At 44.4% G+C, this 21,002-nt stretch overlaps 3 protein-coding genes across 16 annotated transcripts in view; 1 reads left to right on the top strand and 2 right to left on the bottom strand.

Annotated features, from left to right (window-relative positions):
- Positions 1-20,102, bottom strand: part of KIAA0753 (KIAA0753 ortholog) — a 64,736-nt gene extending 44,634 nt beyond the window's left edge. The window contains exons 1-6 of one of the 10 annotated variants that reach the window (XM_050765264.1): positions 20,010-20,102; positions 13,485-13,645; positions 6,633-7,257; positions 3,246-3,352; positions 2,010-2,072; positions 1,342-1,557 (exon numbers count right to left, since the gene is read on the bottom strand). In XM_050765264.1, coding sequence (XP_050621221.1) covers positions 1,342-1,557; positions 2,010-2,072; positions 3,246-3,352; positions 6,633-7,257; positions 13,485-13,580 — 1,107 coding nt within the window. In that variant the 5' untranslated portion in view covers positions 13,581-13,645; positions 20,010-20,102. Of the gene's footprint in view, positions 1-1,341; positions 1,558-2,009; positions 3,353-6,632; positions 7,258-11,129; positions 13,442-13,484; positions 13,646-13,871; positions 14,336-14,368; positions 15,141-18,990; positions 19,308-20,009 lie in introns of those variants that run through there. The other 9 variants (XM_050765266.1, XM_050765261.1, XM_050765262.1 and 6 more) reach the window with 9 other exon arrangements.
- TXNDC17 (thioredoxin domain containing 17) overlaps positions 1-21,002 on the top strand; it is a 997,418-nt gene that overhangs the window by 974,491 nt on the left and 1,925 nt on the right. For all 5 annotated transcript variants that reach the window (XM_050765563.1, XM_050765560.1, XM_050765562.1 and 2 more), the window contains exons 2-4: positions 19,362-19,573; positions 20,100-20,181; positions 20,590-20,665. In XM_050765563.1, coding sequence (XP_050621520.1) covers positions 19,429-19,573; positions 20,100-20,181; positions 20,590-20,665 — 303 coding nt within the window. In that variant the 5' untranslated portion in view covers positions 19,362-19,428. The remainder of the gene's footprint in view (positions 1-19,361; positions 19,574-20,099; positions 20,182-20,589; positions 20,666-21,002) is intronic.
- Positions 15,230-18,822, bottom strand: LOC126939660 (collagen alpha-1(I) chain). The gene has a single exon (XM_050765244.1). It carries the CDS (start codon positions 18,670-18,672, stop codon positions 15,247-15,249), a length of 3,426 nt encoding a protein of 1,141 aa, XP_050621201.1. The 5' UTR covers positions 18,673-18,822; the 3' UTR covers positions 15,230-15,246.

Below are 21,002 nucleotides of genomic sequence, written 5' to 3'. Positions count from 1 at the left end.
GGTAGGGCCACAACAGGAAAAATAACCCATTTCTTGCATTTTGAAAAGCAGGGGAGATAAACATTCTGTTGAAAAAACATTATGTTAAAGGTACTCTTATTCAAGCTCACAATGTAGAAGAGGGACTAGAGAGTCTCTTCAGATCCTTTCTAGGATTATGAAGATGTGTACTCTAAATGAAGTTATTTCGGCCAATAAACGTTTCTTATGGATATGTTAAAAAAGCATCACATGACTTGAGATGCGGCCTGAAATTCTAAGGTCTGCATTTGTCAACAGCATTCCTCACAGTGAGCTCTATATACACGAATGCAACCAATGAAAATCACAATCATATTTGCTTGACAATGAAACTGTGAAGGCAGAAGGGGCCTTAAAGACCACCGAGAGCTGGTTAATGGTGGTAGAACCGGAGTGTCATTTAGTCTAGAATTCTCTCCACTATCCACCTTTCTTCTACAGCTAACAGCTTACTATGCCACACTAACATAAAGATCACCTTTCTATTTGTGGATGAAAATATATGGTGTAGGGGAACTAATACTAGCATGGGAGTCAGAAGACAGAATTTGATCTCTAGCTCTTAAGAAAAATAACTGTCATCTCTCCAACTTTCGCTTTTCTAAAAAAGCTTAATCCGTACAACAGCAGTAAAACCCATTGCAAAGCATACTGCCAAAGACAGGTTCAAATGGCAAAATTATATGGTACCACCATGCAAACTTCAGAGAGCTATAAAATTGAGGTATCTTTGTCACCAGTGAAAAAAGAAACAAAACAAAGTTTACTGGATTTGTCCACGCTGATTTATAGGTGATCTCATCTATCTAGAGAAATACAAGAGCAAGAACACTATCAATTCCTGTCTAATGCATGCCAGTTGTGATTTCTAGAACTCTCTAGCTATATCACAAGATTTAAGGTTCTGATTCCATATACTGTACCTTTAAGTGTTTCTTCTTTTCTAAAATCCATCTAAATTAAACACTGATATTCTAATCTAAGAATGCTTTACTGGTTTCCTTTTCTATGCTAATACATTTTTTTCTCAAATGGCATGGGCCAGGGAATGGCACATTCCGTTTAGTTAATGAACCTGGTTTAAAGTTGTTATATGTTTTATATTCAAGTCACCAATTTTTGAAGTAGTGAAATACGATAACATAGACTAGACTGTAAAAATAACGAAATAAAAATAAGTGTTTCTTCTGCCCTCTGCAAAGCTTTTAATTCACTAGGTAATGGCTTTGTCTTGTATTCTCCATAAATCCTAATGAAACTAGGTAATAGTAAGCATTACTTCCGATACACCTCTAACAAAAATTGGAATCAATTCCATACCTCAATTTGTTGCAGAATATCTATAACCACATCAGGAACAGAAGGGTCCGCATCCAGCTTGGCAGAACAAAGCGAAAGCTGGCGAATAAGGCTGCCCAGTTCCCTACACCGAGCAGGAAGTGGATGCTCCCCTCGGTCAGTAAACTGAGTGACAAACATCTGTAAGGCCCGAATGGCTCCTCGATGGGCAGCCGCCAGCTTAGACATTGCCCATGACTGGTAATAAACAAGATGAGAGAAGTCATTTCCATACTCAGAACTTGCTAACAATCACCCAACTTCTAAGAATATGTACAGCCTGTCGTCTTTCTGTATAAAGTGCTTTCTATTGTGAAAACTTTTTCATAGTAAAGTGAGTTTAAAGTTTACAGTTTTCCAGTGACAGTCTTTTCCTTACTATTCCCAATTTCTTACACCAGCAGCAACAAAAATAAAAATCTATTTTTTAGAACCTGTTCCTTGGAAGGCAACCATATTCAGAATATTTAAAGTGCTCGCTCCCTCACTAACAGGTTTCTACAAGTACTGAAAATAACATTAGTGCAGAGGGCCCTACACAATACTAACAAAACACTGGGAAATGTGATTTATAAGTAATTTATAATATTCATATTTATAAATATTTTTAATTTATAAATAATTTAATAAATAATTTAATTGCAGCATACCTTCTTAGTGTGTTTAATTTTATGTGGACTCAATTTATCCAATTCTTCCTGGATTTCTTTTACCTGTTTTGTAAAGGGGAAAAAAGAAAACTTCATACCTTTCCATGGATCTTTTTTGTAGAAAAGGATACATCGATATATCTCATCTTGTCCAAATATAACCATTATTAATTCAAGTCACTTGAAAATGAAAAAAGGCTCTTCATTCATGTACCCAAAAAACAGTTACTGGTTTCCAGTTCAAGATGGTAAATAGGCAGTGTTCACCTTCATCCCTTGGTCCCCAGTGTAATAGGAATTTAACATGAAGGAGTGAAGGTGGAGGTGACTCTGGAAACGCAGGCGGACCGGATCGTGAAGTCTTACACGCCACGCTGAAGAGTTTAGCTTTCGTCCTCTAAGTTACAGAGAGCCACTAAAGTCTTTTAAGCAGAGGTCTGACATGGTAAGATTCATGTTTTAGAGCAATCTCTACGGCAGCAGTGTAGAATAAGAACTGAAATAGAACCCAAAAGAATACAGTGCAAAACCTAACTCAGGCATGCTCTTTTCAATGAAAAAGTACAGTTTTTGGTTCAAGCAATAAGGCTAACATGTGACTTCAGTGACCAGAAATGAGTAAAAGGCTTACTAATGTATAAGGCATGAAAGTCACAACAAACACTTTTTTAAAATCCATCACAACGTAAAGAATGTAAATGCCTGTGTATCAGCCACTAAAGTGTCCTCAAAGACACTTAACATGGTCTTTACTCTTTGCTGTTTACCAAATTATTTACTATTACAAGCTTCTATACATTATAAACATGAAATAGATGGGAAACAAACAAGGTCCCTTTTCTCTAAGACTGGGGTCCACAGCTAGGACCAAGGGTTCAGGGTAACTGATCCACCTGACTTCCTATGCAAAAATATGTGCTATATAACGTATAAGCATCTTGGGGGTGGGGAGGAGAGGCTTTTAATAGATTCTCAAAGGTCTATGACCTCAAAAAGTCAAGAACCACTGTTTAAGGAGTTTGGCCACACCCACGCACCCACACACACACACACACAGATTACAAAAAGAATGAGAATTATTTGCCCATGTGTTCAGGAAATTGAGCCTCACAAATCTCTCAGAACTCATATGGGATACTCCAGTGCTCATCTTTCTGAGACCAAAGGAAAACGGAGACTCTCTAAGGAAGCAGTACACAAGGCTGACTGCCCTACTTCTCCCTGAACTTTTCACACCTGCTGCTGGAGCACGTAGAGCATTCGGGCAGAGCGAGCAGCTTGCTCCTGTCTCCTGACACGGATTCGACGTTCTTCATCTGGATCCAAAGCTTCTTCTAGTCTACCTGAAAATATTAATAGTTTTCCCCAAAAGTGGATTATAAACCATATATTAAAACTTACAAAGACTTCGATTACTTACAGAAATAATAAAGTTGAAAATCTCTGGTTTTATTAAGAAAAAAATGAAGCTATCATAACACAAAATTTCATTTTTCATCAGCCAAGAAACCAGCAGTAACTGGTACTGTGTACTGACTGAGAGATGGAAAGGATATGAAGGCATTTACTCCATCAAGCTCCCCTCCAGCCAGAATTCCCACTGGACAACGATTTCACTATGAGGCAGCTCTTACTATTTTAAAATTCTTTATATTGAGCCAAAATCTGTTATTCTTGCTATTTTTTCAAAAACTTTTTATTGGCCTGTTGTTATGTTTAGCAAGATTAGTTTTACAATGTAAAGAAGATATTAATAAATGCCTATTGATCAGCCACTAAATATGTCCTGAAAGACACTTAACATGGTCTTTACTCTTTGCTGTTTAATAGAGAATAATCAAATGTTGAATTCAAAAGAGAAATCCTGGCCAGACATGGTGATTCACCCCTGTAATTCCAGCACTTTGGGAGGCTGAGACGGGCAGATCACCTGAGGTCAAGAGTTCGAGGCCGGCCCGGCCAACATGGCAAAACCCTGTCTCTACTAAAAATACAAAAATTAGCCAGGTGTGGTGGTGTGCACCTGTAATCCCAGCTACTCGGGAGGCTGAGGCAGGAGAATTGCCTGAACCCAGGAGGTGGAGGTTGTAGTGAGTTCAGATTGTGCCACTATACTCCAGCCTGGGTGACAAAATGAGACTGTCTTAAAAAAGAGAAGAAGAAGAAGAAGAAAAAGATACTAAGATAGCATCTTATCATAATCTTTTGTTTTCTTTTTCTTTCTGAGGCAGAGTCTCACACTGTTACCAGTCTCACACTGCAACCTCCACCTCCCGGGCCAAGTGATTCTCATGCCTCAGCCTCCTCAGTAGCTGGGATTACAGGTCCACACCACCACACCCAGCTAATTTTTGTATTTTTAGTAGAGACAGGGTTTCGGCATGTTGGCCAGGCTGGTCTCAAACTCCTGGCCTCAAGTGATCCGCCTGCCTCAGCCTCCGAAAGTGCTGGGATTACAGGTGTGAGCCACCATGCCCAGCCTTAATCTTGATTTCAAAAGACAAGTCCTTTCTCTAACATATTAAGATAGCAAGTCTTAAAATTATTTGAGTGCCTAGAGTCTTCATGCATTTCTCAGGAAGCATACCCTTGTACACACTGGTGCTCTACATCTTCAAAAGACTGGTTCAAAGAAATTGTTTCTGGAAAACTGCCTGAAGGAGATGCAATCTATCTATTCCTTCCAGGCTGTGGTTTCCAAATACACTTACACAAATTCTTATACAAAACTCCAATATAGTCCAATTATCAAAGAAAAGGGAATCTTCAATTAGTAAAAGTGTATTTGATAAGTTCAAATTTTTCATATTTAATCTTTAAAACATCAAACAATGCAAAGCATATAAGGCTGTTTTGAAGAAAGCAAAAATCTGAAGTCAGAAGTTGTACATACAGATGCAGTCTCATGAGACCTTATATGTCTAATTATTTTCATCTCGTTTGGGCTGCATGGTAGGGAGGAAATCCGGATTCACATACTTATACGAACACAAATGGAACGGGCTTAGGTGGGGGGTTTGAAGGCTCATTGCAGACGATTTCTGATGCAGCGCTTGCAGCTATCTACAAAGCAGCATTGGGAAGCACAAATGGGCCTTCGGGGCTACTTTAAAGGGGGTCTGCAGCCAGGGGCCATCGCAAACTATTATTCGTCCATGAAAGGTTAGGTACAGAAATTTAAAGCATACATTTACGTGTTTCCATAGCAGTTTGCCACTACCGTGACATTTTTATTACAGTTCACAAAGTACTGACTTATGACACACTGAAAATGTATGTAAATAAAATAAACCAACCCAGTCCTTCCCCACAGAGGCTTTGAAAGCTCTGTTCTAACAGTTCCCGGTATTAGGCCAGATCACCGCTCTAACAGCTCCCCGGTATTAGGCCAGATCACCGGAGCAGTGCGCCTTGTGGCTTTGTTCCCCTGCTCGCAGGGCTTCAACCAAAGTGTGCAGGGGGCCATGCCACAGGCTGACACTAAGGAATGTCAAGAGAAACAAGCCACAACATTTCTGTTACTTTTATACTGGAATGTTTTTGAATTGTTCATGATATTATACAGCACACTCTTGAAGAAGACCTGCAGGAGAAATTTCTTTCTGGCCTTAATATGTGGAATCACTGTTTTCCTTACACAATTGTTTTTTTCCGTCTTAGACTTTGTAAATTCTCCAAGTGACTGAAGTCCCCTCTTTAGCTGGCTCCTAGGAAGCTCGGAAGCAAATCTGTGACTCATCCCTAGTAAATGCTTTTCCTTTCCTTTTCCTTCATTTGCCACAATGTCGTCATGTGCATTTTTGTTTTATCTCATTCAATCACAAGTATTTCTTAAGGTACCTTAAATTCTTTACATAAGATGCATATATGTACATATGCATAAATTAAATTGAAAATGCAAAAAATAATTCTAGACTATGTACTGCCCTAGCACAACAGTTTCTTTTGATGCTCAACTCCATACCCCTTGCAGTCTGAAAGCTGGGCTTGATTCCCTACTTGTTAGTTATGGTAACCCCAAATTCTCCACGTGGAACCAGTCTTCTACTCAGCAGGGAAATGCAAGGGCCCTGAGAACACTGCAGAACTGCAGAAAACCATATACGATGATTAAACTTCTTCCTTCCTACCCTGTGCTCATTTTACACATATACCCACAACTTCCCTTGTCACTGGTGTGTACTCACCTAAATACTGCCCAAGTGAGAACTGGTTTTACCTATAATATAAATACTTTATGCTCTTTTTTTGAGCAAATTGAAAAATAATTTTCCCAGAAGAGGGAAAACATTATAGGATAATTTGCACTCAGGTCCCAGAAGACCTAAGGTTCAGCCAACATTAACGCCACCTCCTAGGCTGGGCCCTCAGTCAGTGCACATTCGAAGGGCAGCCACAGTGAAAAAGTTCTTTCATGTCCCTCCTCTGGAAAGAGGAGCTGGGGGAAGACACTGTTCAAACTCTAAGCCTAACTGTCTTGTCCTGAGTGCTCACACTCCAGTGAACCAACTCACAGAAGGAAGGAATGAAACTGCTGTAGGGGTTAAGGGTCCTCAAGGAATGCATTTAAACTACCCCATACTCACAGCCTTAAATCGAAGAAAAGAATCTAATTTTTCTCACCTTTTTTCGTTACCTCTTCAATTCTGTGGATACAACTGCTCAGTTCTTTCTGGAGTCGCTGGACTTCTAGCAGGCTTTTCTGTTCACTTATGCTTTTGTGGTCACCTGTCCTGGGATGAGGCTGAAGTCCCGGATCACGGGTGGGTGGTGAATTTGGCACAGTGAGATCTGACTGGCCTGGATGAGATGAGTAAAGGTATACTTTGGCACCCGAGCTGGAGATTTCTACTTTGGACGGCTGGTGGCTGCACTGACAGGCTGCTTGACTCTTTGATTCCTTCCTTTCCACCCTGTGGTCAGGTATTTTACACTTAGTATGTCCACACTTCCGAGAGCTTTGAGGCTGACTTCTGAGATGATGTTCTTTTATATGTTCTTCAAATTGTCTTCGTTTCACATCTCTTCTGGCTAGGTGGACAGCATAACTAAGTCTCTCTTCTGATATGACAGAAAATGAAACTGAACTGCCTAGGTCAGGACCAACTCTACAATCTGCATCTTTACAATGGTCTGATTCATTGTATGAGTGCTTCAGTTTTTCAATTCTAATGGCATGCGGGCAAGAATATCGGATTGCCAAGTTGCTTGAATGTGTAGGAACATTCCTATTAAACTGCAGCTGGTTCTTTAAGAAGCAAATAAAAGCAGACATCAGAAAAATTCCATACTGCACAGTTGGTACATGTCTATAACCAAATTTCTAAAATTTCGCCACGAGATCATTAGTGCTAAGAGGCATTTTTCTATTTTACTGATAGACACAGCCACTCTCCTACACCCTTGGGTTCATCACATACCCAGGTTCTATCCTACAATCATCCAGTCCCATACTATTATCCTTCTGTTTACTAATGTTATACTGGGACCCACTTCTAAAAGTCGACCCAGAAAGTTTCAAGCAGCAACCACTAAGTCCTTCAATTTCCCAGTTACGGACTTCTGTCCTATTTCAAAATATCAGGCCCCAGCAAGTGACCAATATAACCCATTGGAGCTTTCTTAAAATTTGTTCCATGGATAGACCCAAGCCATCTGATAATACTTCTTCATAAGTCTTCCTGAGACTTCATTTGGTGGCTGGATCCATCTTTTACCCTGCCCCTAAGTGTACCTCACTTGAAACAGTCTACTTATGCTTTCTTACACAGGCTCAAGTTTTTGTCAGTTTTCCTCATAATAAATACAAGTTTTGTTTCATTTTGCACTTCAACATAAGCATGTTTCCATATCCCTACAGTTTTTATTTGTCATTGTTGCATTTTCTGAAACCAATGGTCTTTTCATGCTTAACTATAATGTTATTATTAAACATTTAGATTGTTCCAGTTTTTCCACTAATAGAAATATTACCTCAATTAATATCTCCATGCATTTAGTTTTTTAACCTTTTAAAATTATTTCGTTAGGATAAATGATCTGTTCTGGGATTATCAGTTTAAAGGAAAGAAACAATTTTAAGGCTTTAAATATGTACCCTCCTTAGGTCTTCCAGAATGAACCTGTCAAAGACAGGTCAATAGCATGAGGAGAATCCATGCCTACAAATTCAATGAACCCAGTCCTGTGATGCCTTGACCTTGGAGATGACCTCCCCAGCTCTCACAATCAATGTGTTTATATAATCACAGCCATCAAGGGTCACTTAAAAATAATCCATTGTGACAAAACTTCAGGAAAGTATTTCCGATTTTTTAAAAGTAGTTAAAAAGCTCACTAAAGAGAAAACAAGTAGTTACCATCTGAAAGGTACATAGACTGATGAACAGTGTTGGTCATTTGGGGTCAGGAGTTTGAGACCAGCTTGGCCGACATGGCAAAACCCCATCTCTACTTAAAAAAATACAAAAATTAGCTAGGCGTGATGGCGCACGCCTGTCATCCCAGCTACTCAGGAGGCTAAGACACAAGAATTGTTTGAGTCTGGGAGGTGGAGGCTGCAGTCAGCCGAGATCGAGCCACTGCAGTCAAGCCTGGGTGACAGAGAAGACGGTCTAAATAATAATAATAATTATAATTATTGAAGTATAAAAAGATCAAAATTCAATAAAAACAGGGAAAAACATATGAGTAATTTACCAAAAAAAAGGTCCTTAAGTACGTACAAAGATGTTCAATCTCATAACACAAATTAAAAATACATGGAAATACCATCTCTTACCCAATCGATTAGCAAAAATTTAAAAGTATAGTAATACACGCTGTTGGTGAGGCAGTGGGAAGCAGGCACCCTCACAGAAGAGGTGCTGGTGGTCATGCAAATTGGCATAATTCTTATGGAAGGGAATTTGGCAATCGCTAACAAAAACACACGCATTCATCACTTTTTTTTTTTTTTAATTAAAAAGCTCTAGAGCAGGAAAGAAAGAAAAGACTCTTGAAAGAGACCCAAGCAGGCAACTTGGAGGACAAGTGTCACATTTACCTTTTGACCCAGGAGTCTCACTTCTAGGAATTTACCCTGCAGATACACCGCCAACAATACATATGTATAGGGTTACTCTGTGCCATATTGTTTGTAATTGTAAATTACTAGAATCAATCTGAGTCCCCATGGAGAAGAGTAGCTAAATAAACAATAGTCTATCCACAAAATGCAGTAAAACGAAGATGTAAAAAAAATGAGGAAGATCTCTGTGACACTTCTATGAATTAATGTGGCGAGATTGGAATATATTGTTTAGCAGAAAGCACTAAGTGCAAAAAGTATACTTATAATATACTACCCTTCATATAAAAAAAAGACACAAGAAAATATATATGCGTCTGAATGGCTTGTGCAAAAAGAAACAGAAAACAAAAATCAGAGACTAATGAGACTAGTTATCTACAGGTAACCGGTAGAAATAGGATGGAAAGGACAGAGGGAATGGGGTAGCAGATAACTTTTCTGAATATATCGTTTTGTATATTTGGAACCATGTTAATGTTTCACATATACACGAGAGACAGGAAGAAAGAAATGAATGAACGCAGGGAGGAAGAAGGAAAGGAAGGAAAAAAAAATCCATTAAGGATAGTGAAAAACCCTCAAATAAATACCAACAGAAACCAATGAACCAAACTGAATCTCAGATAAATAACATAACCATGCTAAAAAGTGAATATGAAAAAAATTAACCCCAGTAACTTTTGAACATAGTATTTGGACTATATGCCGCAAATGTACTCTAAACAAATACTGAACTCTAATTTTGCAGGCTTCGTTTTGAGCAGAGACACAGATTACAATTCAGAAACGACTTTTTGTACATTCTAGAATTGAGCAAAAAAGTAAATATATTGTGGATAATGAGAGCCAGCTTTCATGCTCTTGGACAAGGGAGCTGGAAATACGTAGTGTTGGATTTGAATTGGAAGTACTTGTGTGAACTTGTGAGTTTTAATACAAATATCTAGGCAGACAGACACAGAAAGATACATAGACAGAAACAGAAGGAAGAAGGGAAGAGAAAGAAAGAAAGGAAGGAAGGGGAAGCAGATGAGAAAGTGTACATACAGATATGTGAGTATGGATGTGCATTAATGAATGTGTGTACATGTATGTATATGCACACAAGTATACATCTATTTCCTACTTGTCCTCTGAGAGGGCCTAGAAACAGTGACAAAACAGTATCAAGGAGCACATCTAGCCCCAGATAGTGATTTTTAAAATTTCATTCTCCACTGAAGAATCAAAGTCTCCTTGGATAAACGGTTAATTCCAGGGCCAGGACAAGGAAAAGACAAGCTGAGCCTGGAACAGCTTTTATTTATTTATTTATTTATTTATTTATTTATTTATGAGATGGAGTCACCCAGGCTGGAGTGCAGTGGTGCAATCTTGGCTCACTGCAACCTCTGCCTCCTGGGTTCAAGTGATTCTCCTGCCTCGGACTCCCAAGTAGCTGAGATTATAGGTGTGCACCACCATGCTTGGCTAATTTTTTTGTATTTTTTAGTAAAGATGGGGTTTCACCATGTTGGCCAGGCTGGTCTTGAACTCCTGACCTCAAATGATCCTCCTGCCTTGGCCTCCCAAAGTGTTGGGATTACAGGCATGAGCCACCACACCCAGCCTTGGAGTGTCTTTTTACACCATAAAGTGGTCAAAGACGGATGAGATCACGTCAAAGAGACACTGGGGCCAACTCGAAGTGGCTCTCACTGGCTAAATCAAAGACCATTTGAACATCAAAATAAATATCTGCACAACAAAATAAATAATGGGAATAAAAAATAATACTGAGTCTGTACTGAACTAAGTAAGTAAGTACTAGGAAAAGAAGGGAAAGTTCTTCCTTATAGTAGTAAGGCAACAAGTAAATGTAGAAGGAAGAGTAAAATTAGAAATCCCCATTTGCCAACCATCATAATAAAAAACTGATTCAGGCAAAAATACTAAAAGTAGTTGGTGAAAGTTTGAGGTGTTAAAGAGACATTAACATAGTCTCCAAGACAAATAATTACAAAAAGCAAAGGAGTAACTTTACAATGAAAAAACTAGGCAGATACCACCTTAATCAAATGATGGAAGTCCACACCGCTAGTGCTGGGACTAAACTGGCAGCATGTCCTTCCTGATAGGGTGCACTGAGAAGCACTCAGTATCATTCAGTGGTTCTCCTGCCAAAAGTGCATGACCTGAACGTAATTGTGAGAAGACATCAGGCAAATCTAAATTAAGAGAAAATCCACAAATAACTAGCCTATATTCTTAAAAAAATCAATGTCACAAAACATAAAAACAGACCCAGGAATCAGACTAAAGGAGACTACAGAGGCATGACAATGTAATGCACGTTATGATCTTGGATTTTCATTTGCTATAAAGGACACTATTGGGACAACTAACAAAATCTCAGTAAGGTCTGTAGATTAACTGATAGTATTCACTTAATGTTAATTTCCCGATTCTGATAATTGTACTATGGTTATATAACAGAATTCTTTATTTTTAGGAAAAAAATACTTAGAGGTAAAAGGGCACCGTGCCTGCAATTTACTCTTAAATGGTTTAGAAAATAATATATGTGTGTACAGAGATAGTGAGAGAGAGAAGGAGGGAATATGTAGCAAAATGTTAGCATTTGAGGAATCTGGGAGAAGAGTATCCAGGAATTCTGTGGACTATTCTTGCAACTTTTCATAATTTAAATTTCATTCTGAAATTTATGTCAAAAAATTATGTCAAAAAATTTTTTTAAATTTCTTTGTACACCACGATAAGATATTATTAAACACTCACCAGAATGGCTAAAAAGACAACAACAAGCATTGACAAAGATGTGGAGCAACTGGAGCTCTCATACATTCTCAGCAGGAACGTAAAACGGTACCACCACTTTGTAAAAAGGTCCAGTGGTTTGTTATAAAACTAAATACACACCTACTCCATGACTCAGCAATTTCACTGTTAGGTATTTACCCAAAAGAAATGAAAACATGTTCATAAAAAGATCTGTATAAGAATGTTCATAGCAGCTTTATTTATAATAATCCCAAATTGGAAGCAGCCCAGGTATCCATTAATCGGAGAATGGATAAACAAACTGTGGTATACTTATACTACGGAATGAGAAAAAAGGATTAAAAAGGAATAAACTACTGATACATGCAATAACATGGATGGATCTCAAATACTTTACAGCTAGTGAAATAAGTCTTAACACCAAAAAAAAAAAAAAAATCCCATTTATATAAGGTTCTAGATCAGAGAAAACTGATCTGTGATGGAAAAAATAAGAATAGTGGCTGCCTCTGGAGGGGAGGAGTGGGGACTGACTAGGAAGGGGCATTTAGAGAACTTTTTAGGATAATAGAAATGATCTGAATCTTGATAGAGGTATGGGTTACACATATGTATGCATTTGTCAAAACTCAGCAAATGTGAAAAGATGTACACATTGTAAAATGTGTACATTACACCATTTCTGATATAATATGTATATTGAAAGAAAAAAATCAGTAAATGGGGTGAATTCTTTTCTTCTTTTTTGAGATGGAGTCTTGCTCTGTCACCCAGGGTAGAGTGCAGTGGCACAATCTCGGCTCACTGCAACCTCCGCCTCCCACGTTCAAGCGATTCTCCTGCCCCAGCCTCCTGAGTAGCTGCGATTATAGGTGTGTACCACCACACCTTTTTGTATTTTTAGGAGAGACAGGGGTTTCACTATGTTAGTCAGGCTGGTCTCGAACTCCTGACCTCAGGTGATCCACCCATCTCGACCTCCAAAAGTGCCGGGATTACAGGTGTGAGCCACTGCGCCCGGCCCTAAACAGAGTGAATTCTAATGTGCAATATGCATGCGGAAGTAGTTCGGGTATTCATGTCTGCAATTGATTTTGAAATGTGTCAAAAAATAAGATGGATTGATGGATGGATCTCCAGAGGGATGACTGAGTGACAGATATGCAATGAAACAAATGAGTGAAATATAATGGAATCTAGGTGTTCATTGTAAAATTCGACTTTGCTGTATTTTTTAAGATTTTCATAATATAATGCTAGGGGAAAAGACATTTTTGAGACAACTGAGTAAACCTGAATAAAGGCTGGTTATTGGATAACAGGGAATTTTTTGGGTCTATTTTCTTAGGTTTAAGAATAGTATTATGATTAAGTAGGAGAGTTCATTTTTAGAAGAAGTATTCTCAAATATTTAGAAGTGTCATGACTGTAAGTTACTTTGGGGTGATTCTGCAAAAATTTTAGAGACAGATGGTTGAGTAGGTAGAAAAACCGACAGAAAAAATTGTCAGCAATTGCTGAATCTAGGAGGTGATTTCAAAAGTGTTACATTGTCCTTTTCTCTCAAATTTTCTTTATGTTTGAAATATTTAATAAAAAAAATCAGGCAAAAACAGAACTACCTGGGTCTGAAGAACTGTGGGATCACTCCTCCCATCAAGTTGGGTCCTAGGTGCTAGATGAACACAGGTGGAAGCTGGCTGGCCTGGTCCCATCATGGCAGGTAGTACACAACAATAGTGACAGCCTTGTCATCAGGCAACAGTCTTCCCTAAAACCATTCCTAAAACGAAGCAAAGCCACTTCAGACCAACAGCGTTCAAACAAGGGAAGAGAATAGATAAAACACAGTGCCATGTGCCTGTAGCAATATACTAGAAGTAGCCAATAGCAACCTCATACTGAGAGTGATTGCTTAAAGACAGGTAAATGACAGTTTCTTCCATTTATAAACGCAACCGCACTTTGGAAGTTCCCAATTTCAAAAAAAAAAATAGGGGAACACTTACTATTTTAATAATAATCTCTTGATCCCTTTCCATTCCAAATTTCAAATCTCAAAGGTCTCCAGCAAGACGTTATTCCCAAAACAGAGCTTTGCCATGGTAAACTAGCACGTCCCAGCAGGGTGGTTTCTGGACACGCAGTCTATATTAACAAGTCTTAATACTAGTCAGAAAGCAGTATGCTTCACTCTACTGGGTGGCCCAAAGGCACACAACGCTCAACGACTCTAAGTAAACCTGTAGCATCAGAATTCCTTGATTCAAGCCAGGATCTGCCATTTGGAGAGCTGAATCATCTCTTTCAATCTTCATTTCTCCCCATCTTTCCCCCACCCTACATATATGTATACAAGATAACAGATATGAAAGCACTTGGTAAGCTGTCAAGGGCCATACCCTTATCATTGCCTTGCCCTACTCTGAAGGCCTCATTATAGACTTTACTATCCCTGCCACTCACATACTGATCATGTATAGTGTTGTCTCATACTGTTATTTACCTATTTCACACGTGTATGTCGCATCTTCCCAGCCAGACAAGGCACTTTGAGGGGAAGGGCCTTGTCTTGCTCTTCTATTTCCCATAACAAAGTGCTTTGAGCGTAGTACACGATTTAGCGTTTGTTAAGCCGATTTTCTGTGAACTGACTAGTTTTAAATCCCTGGGGAATTTGTTCTCTCAAAAAATCTGCTAGTAAATCAATTGGGAAATTCAAGGTTTAAAAAAAAACCCCCTAATTTAAGCTTTTGAATAAATCCAAAATTTGCAGACTAGACTTGCTTAAAGACAGATACTTCTTAGGAATATAAAGACAGCTTCTAAGAGTCCTTATGTCTAAGGCTGTAGACACACGGTGAAAAAAGCAGACGGGAGGAGGCAAACGAGCGAGGCAATCCCAACTGGCTTGACATCGGCACAGGTTGCGCAGCTGGAGTTGCAGAATGAAGTCTGCAGAAATGGGGCCCAGGGATCTGCAACTTCTGAATGGTCAGTACTTTCCCCTGGCTGCTTCTAGGTGCCAAGGGCCAAACAGTCCATTCTCCACTAGAAAAAAACTAGGTGATCCCCACAGTTCCAGGATGCCTCAAGTGATGCTACATACACACATACACACACACACGCACAAAGTCCAGGGACACCCAGCCCTAAACTGTCCCCCTATACAAAGTTCTGGGACTCTCCTTGCAATCTGGCCCTTTCCCACTGCTCCAGGAAACTTCCCAATTTGTCCCTCTACATACCCTGGTGCATCTCCACAAAAACCCTCTCTCCCCCATGCCGAGATGCCCTTAAAGCCTGTGCTTCATCCACAACCCAGGACAAACCTCCCCCTAACCTGTTCCCTCCCACAGAGCCCCAACTTCTTCCCTACACACACTACTGGAACGCCCCCCTCAATCTAGCCTCCCCCACATAACTCTCTCCCAAATTGCTCCCTCTCACTCTGACTGCAGACACTTCTCCAGGCAGCCTCCTCCCACTTGGCTGTAGGTGGTCTCTGAAATGGCCAAGGCCTATTTCCTCTCTTGAAACTGGGAGTACCCCCACAGCTGTTCTTGTCCCTGACATGTCTAGAGCATTCTCAAAGGCTGTTTCTTCCCCCACAGACCTTGGACAACTCCATAACCTGGTCCCGGGCACATAAGTGTGAGATGCCCCCACAGCCTGGCTGCTCCCGGCCAGTCCCAGAATATTCCCACCACCTGTCTCATCCTCTGAAGCCCCCACTCCCCCTGTGGACTGTCTCCTCAGCATGGTCACACCTGAGACACCCACATCCGCTTCTGCTCCCGAGGACCCAGTCACCCACACCGCAGCAGGTGTGCGCCCTGCCATGGGAGCTCCTACAGCTGCAAGCACCCCCAGAGGCATAGGCACCCTCCCGGCCTCGGGAATGGCTCCACTGTGTCTCCTTCTCCACAGGCCTGAGACACCTTCAGAGCCTGTCTCCCCTTCCACAGGTCCAGGAACCCTGGCAGCTGTGGGCCCCTCAGTGGCCAGTGTCCTTGCCCATATGCCTGAGCAGTCATCCCCAGAGCCGGTATCCCCTAACATTGGCCCAGGGAGCCCGGGAGCTGTGGGCACTCCCACAGCCATGGAACCTCTAGCAGCTACAGGCCTCCCAGCAGTCTGCCTTCTTCCAGACAGGCCAGAGACACGCTCAAAGAGGGTCCCCTCCCCCACAGACCCCGGAAGCCGCACAGCCATGGACACTCCTGTAGTCTGTCTGCCTCCCAACAAGCCTGAGACACCCCCAGAGCCAATCTTCTCCCCCATGGGCCCAGGCATCCTGGTCGAGGTGGGCACCTCCATCCTTGTGGGACCCTTGGCATCTGCAGGTCCACCCACTGTCTCTCCTTTGCCCCACAATTCTGAGCCAGTTTCCTCTTGCACAGGCCTAGGCACCCTGGGAGCCACGGGCACCCCACTAGCTGCAGACAGCCCCACAGTGCCAGGCATTCCTGCAGTTTGCTGCCTCCCCGACAAGCCTGAGAAGCCCCCAGAGCCAGGCTCCAGCTCCACAGAACCAGGCGCCCTAGGGGCCAGAAGCACTTCGGTGGCCACAGGAGTCCTTACCCTCTGTCTCCATCCCCAAGGTCTTGGGATACCCCCAGAGTCAGTCTCCTCCCCAAGCCCAGGCCCCTCAGGTGCCACAGAAACCCCAATAGTCTGTCTCCTTCCCCATGGGCCCGAGAAGGCCCCAGAATCACAATCCTCCCCGCCAGACCACAGCTCCTCCCGAGCCACAGGTCCCCCTGAAGCCAGAGAGATTCTGGCAGCCCGAGCCCTTTCCCACAGGTTCCAAATGTCTCTGGAGTTGCCTTCCTGACACACAGGGCCAGACGCCCACATAGCAGCGGGCACTCTGACAGGCGCCTTTCCAGAGCCGGGCACACCCAGCGCCATGGGGACCCCTGCTGTGGCACACCTGTGCTGGGCCACATCTGCTGCCCTGGGTATGCCCACCGTCTCAGACACCCCCACAGCCTGCCTCCTCCTACACAGACATGAAACAACTCCACAGCCAGCCTCCTGATCCACAGACCCAGGGACCCCTAAAGCTGGAGGCCCCAGACTCTCTGGCTCCCCCACAGCCTGCCTCCTTTCCCACAGGCTCAGGACATTCCCACCACAGGTCCCCTCTTCAAGCCCAGGCACTGCCTTGACTGGGGGCCCCGCAAGAACTTGCTGTCCATCCCACAGGCCCAGGGCCCCGCTGTGGCTCAGCTCTTCTCCCAGGGCTCCAGGTACTACCACAGCCTGGGGCACCCCTACCACCTGTCCCGCTCCCCACAGTCCTGGGACATTCACACAGCCTGTGTCCTTCCCCAAGGCCCTGGGTACCCCTGTAGCCTGTTCTATCCCCCACAGGCCTGGGGCACCCCCAGAACCTGCTGCCTGCTCCCCAGGACATGATGGCTCTGCAGTCTGTGCAGCTCCCCGTGACCCTGGATCACCCCCAGAGCCTGTCTCCACCCACACAGGCTGTCCCCTTTCCCTGAACCCTGGGTCACCTCCACATCTAGTTTCCTCTTCAGTAGCACAGGGCACCCCAACAGAGTGTCCCGTGCCCCACGGGCCAGGCATACCCACAGAGTCTGTCTCCTCCCCAGCCCGTCTCCTGTAACACACACCTGCGGCACCCACAGAAGTAGGCTCCTCCTCCACAGCATCGGACACCCCCACGGCCTGTCCCCTCCCCCATACGCCAGGGGTGGCCCCACAGACTGCTTCATGTGCCAGAGCCCCAGGAATCTGCGGGGAATGTCCTCTCCCCCACAGCCCTGCAGCACCCCCGCAGCCGAGCTCTCCCTCCACGGCTCTGGGTGCTCCCACAGCCCCAGGCCACCCCACGGTCCCAGGCTCGCCCACAGCCTGTTCTTTTTCACAAGGGCCTGGGACAAGCCCATAGCCTATCTCCTCCCCAGTCCCAGGAATCCCCACAGCTTGTCCCCTCCACAGGTGCGGGGCCATCTCAGAACCTGACGCCAGAGCCCCAGGCACACTCACAGGAGGAGGCACCCTCCCAGCCTGTCCCTGTCCACAGAAGCCTAAGGTTCTCTCGTAAGCAGCCCCTAAGCCCAGAACTGTAGGCCCTGAGGGGGCCCGAGGGATCCCCCTTGCCTGGCCCTTCACCCAGGGCCCTGTAAGACCACCACGGCTTGTCTCTACCCAGGAAGCTCGGCCAGGAACACCCCTTTCGACAGGTCCCTCTCCGACAGGCACGGGATGGAGCTCGACTTTACTTCCTTCCCCACATCCCGAGGCGGCCCTCATAGCCTGCACCTTCAGCCACAGGTGCAGAATGCTCTCATGGCCCAGAGATCCCGGGCGACCTTTTCCCTCGCAGCCCCGGGGACTCCTATCTTCGGCCTCCTCCTCCCCAGACCCGGTCACCCACACAGCCCCGGCAGGCCCCACCACCTCGGGCTCCCCAACAGCCCCATTCACCCACACAGCCCCAGGGTCCCTTGCAGCCTCGATGGAGCCTGGGGGGCCAGGAGCTTCCAAAGCCTCATTCGCCCCGGCGGCATCGGCTGTCTCCGCCGCTTGTCTCGTCCCCCACGGGCGCTGACAGCCCTGCGCCCTTTCTGCACTCACACAGCGCGTCTCCCACTCCAAGGACCTCGCCCGGCGCCTTGCACCACGGCCCCGGGACGTCCCTGCGCCCCGTCTCTTCCCCCACGGCCGCCGAACTCCCCGCCCCGACCTGCTGGGCCCCACGCAGCGACCCGGCATCTTAGCCGCCTGCTCTCCCCGGCGCAGCCTGGGCAAGGCCCCACGGCCAGTCGCCCGGCTCATAGCTCCAGAGCAGTTCCCTTCCTCGCTACCGCGGCCCTGGGTTGTCTTAGCACCTCGCTCCCTAAGCTGCTCCACACAGGCACTCACACACTCAGCTCCGGCCTCGCAGCCTTTCTCCCTCCTAGCCCCTCACCCATCCCACCCCCGCCCAGTCTCAGGAACCCGCCCCCAGTCCCAGGCCCCCCTAAAGCCTAGACGGCAGAAAAGGTAATTGGGGGGACAAAACAACAAAGGCTTTCCGAGTCAGATCTCCTCTCCCCCAGGTCCATGACTCAAAGCAGCTTCCCAGAATCCCCCCTAGCCCCATCCCGAGCCCACCTGGCTGGGGCGAGGCGCCGCTACCGGGAAGCGGGCAAGGGGGGCCCCAACTAGGCCGCGCTTCCGGCCGCCCGCCCAGTCGCCATAGCAACAGGCGCAGGGCGGCTTGGGAGCCGTTGAGACGCCGAACTACTGAAGGATCCAGGTGTTGCCAGGCGTTAAGTTTTGCAGCCAGTGTCCATGGGGTCGGAGCTGGGACTAGATTAGGGTAGACGCCTGGGCTTGGGAGTGCAGCGAGCGCAGAAAAATCTGAGAAACTAGAGCAGAAAGCCATGCGGATGGATTGTGGTCCTCAGAGGCTCCCGTACTCTTCAGCGGCGCTGGCTTCCGCAAGCTCCGCCCTCTCGCCCATCCGGAAACAGCCTCGCCCCGCCCACGTGGGCCCCGCCTGCAGCAGCCAGACGTGCACTCCTCCAGCAGCTGCTGCACGTCGTGCCAATGGCCCGCTACGAGGAGGTGAGCGTGTCCGGCTTCGAGGAGTTCCACCGGGCCGTGGAAGAGCACAATGGCAAGACCATTTTCGCCTACTTTACGGGTTCTAAGGACGCCGGAGGGAAAAGCTGGTGCCCCGACTGCGTGCAGGGTGAGGCCGGGATTCGGGGGCTGCTGTCCAATGGAAATGGCAGGAAGGCCGAACCTACGACCAGAAAAGGGGGCTTAGCAGAGGCAGAGTCTTGGTTCCAGACATCCGCGGGGCAATCTAAGCTGACCCCATGTCAACTCCTATTAAATTCTACCCCGTCCTGCCAAGAGCGCTCTTCCTTTTACCATTTAACCCGGATGATCTTGGAATCTAGTTCCTTAAAACTTCTCACTCCCCCAGTACCATTAGAGTCTTACAGGATACGTGAGTTGGTCAGCAAATACATGTGCTTTCCATTGTTATGGGCGCGGTGGTGCGGGGGCAGATCGGGACTGGGATTTGGTCCTTACCCTTAACGTGGCTCTAAGACCAGAAGTGAACACCTGACTTCTGCTGACCGCTTCAGTTAGCTGCAGGTTAAAGTCTGAGTACTTACCAAGACTGGGGGAAGGGGAAAAGAACACTGTTTATCAGTGCCTGATTCTGGAGTTGACGTGCGATTATTTTATCTCAACTTTTTTTAAAGCTGAACCAGTCGTACGAGAGGGGCTGAAGCACATCAGTGAAGGATGTGTGTTCATCTACTGCCAAGTAGGAGAAAAGCCTTAGTAAGTGGCAACGTATAATCTACTTCACAGACATGCACAGATTGCAAACTGAGGCGGGAAGGGCCTCAGGGACACGCACCCAGTTTCTGTGTTATAAGGCAATGTCTCACAACAATTAGAAGCTATTAAATACAAATTTAAAATGCCCACCTGAATTAAGTAAGGGTAATTCAACGAATTTGGTCTGGTGTAAGCTCAGAACTTAGCTGGCTTTACTTTTATATCTTAGTCACACTTTAAAACTTTGCACAGGGTAATTAACAAATTAAGCCATAGTCCACAAGGTTTTTTAAGTGTTTGCAAGAACAGTGATTACTAAAAAATTAAATGTAGGAATATGTCAAATATTAGGCAAACCGTAATAAACCAAGTAAATTTTTTTCATGATCACTTTTTCTTTTGGAACAGTTGGAAAGATCCAAATAATGACTTCAGAAAAAACTTGAAAGTAACAGCAGTGCCTACACTACTTAAGTATGGAACAGTAAGTATCTTTAAATATGCTGGGCCTGTAATTCACTGTCAAAACTTTTAACTTGCTGTGGATCCAGATTTGAAAAGATCTTGACATGTTATCTCAATTCCATTGCTGTTGAGAGTGCTGCTGAAAGTCCATTCCTATGGCCAATCCCAATACACTAATAATGTAAATATCTAGCTATTAGGTCTTTTTCATGTTAAGTCACTCTTTAAAAATTCTATAGCCAGAAAGTAGGTTGACTCATAATTCCTTAAAACACTGGCATCAACAGTTGTTTTCTATTTAATTCATAATTCTGGTTAAAAAGTAAGGGCACCTCTTCTAGTTCAGTCATGCCCCT

The sequence above is a fragment of the Macaca thibetana genome, chromosome 16 (assembly GCF_024542745.1).
Source record: "Macaca thibetana thibetana isolate TM-01 chromosome 16, ASM2454274v1, whole genome shotgun sequence".
NCBI lineage: Eukaryota > Metazoa > Chordata > Mammalia > Primates > Cercopithecidae > Macaca > Macaca thibetana.
This window is presented reverse-complemented; position numbering and strand designations above follow the sequence as displayed.

Coding starts and splice junctions, on each gene's coding strand:
- LOC126939660 (XM_050765244.1), bottom strand. CDS start 18,672: ATGAGCCGGGCGACTGGCCGTGGGGCCTTGCCCAGGCTGCGCCGGGGA.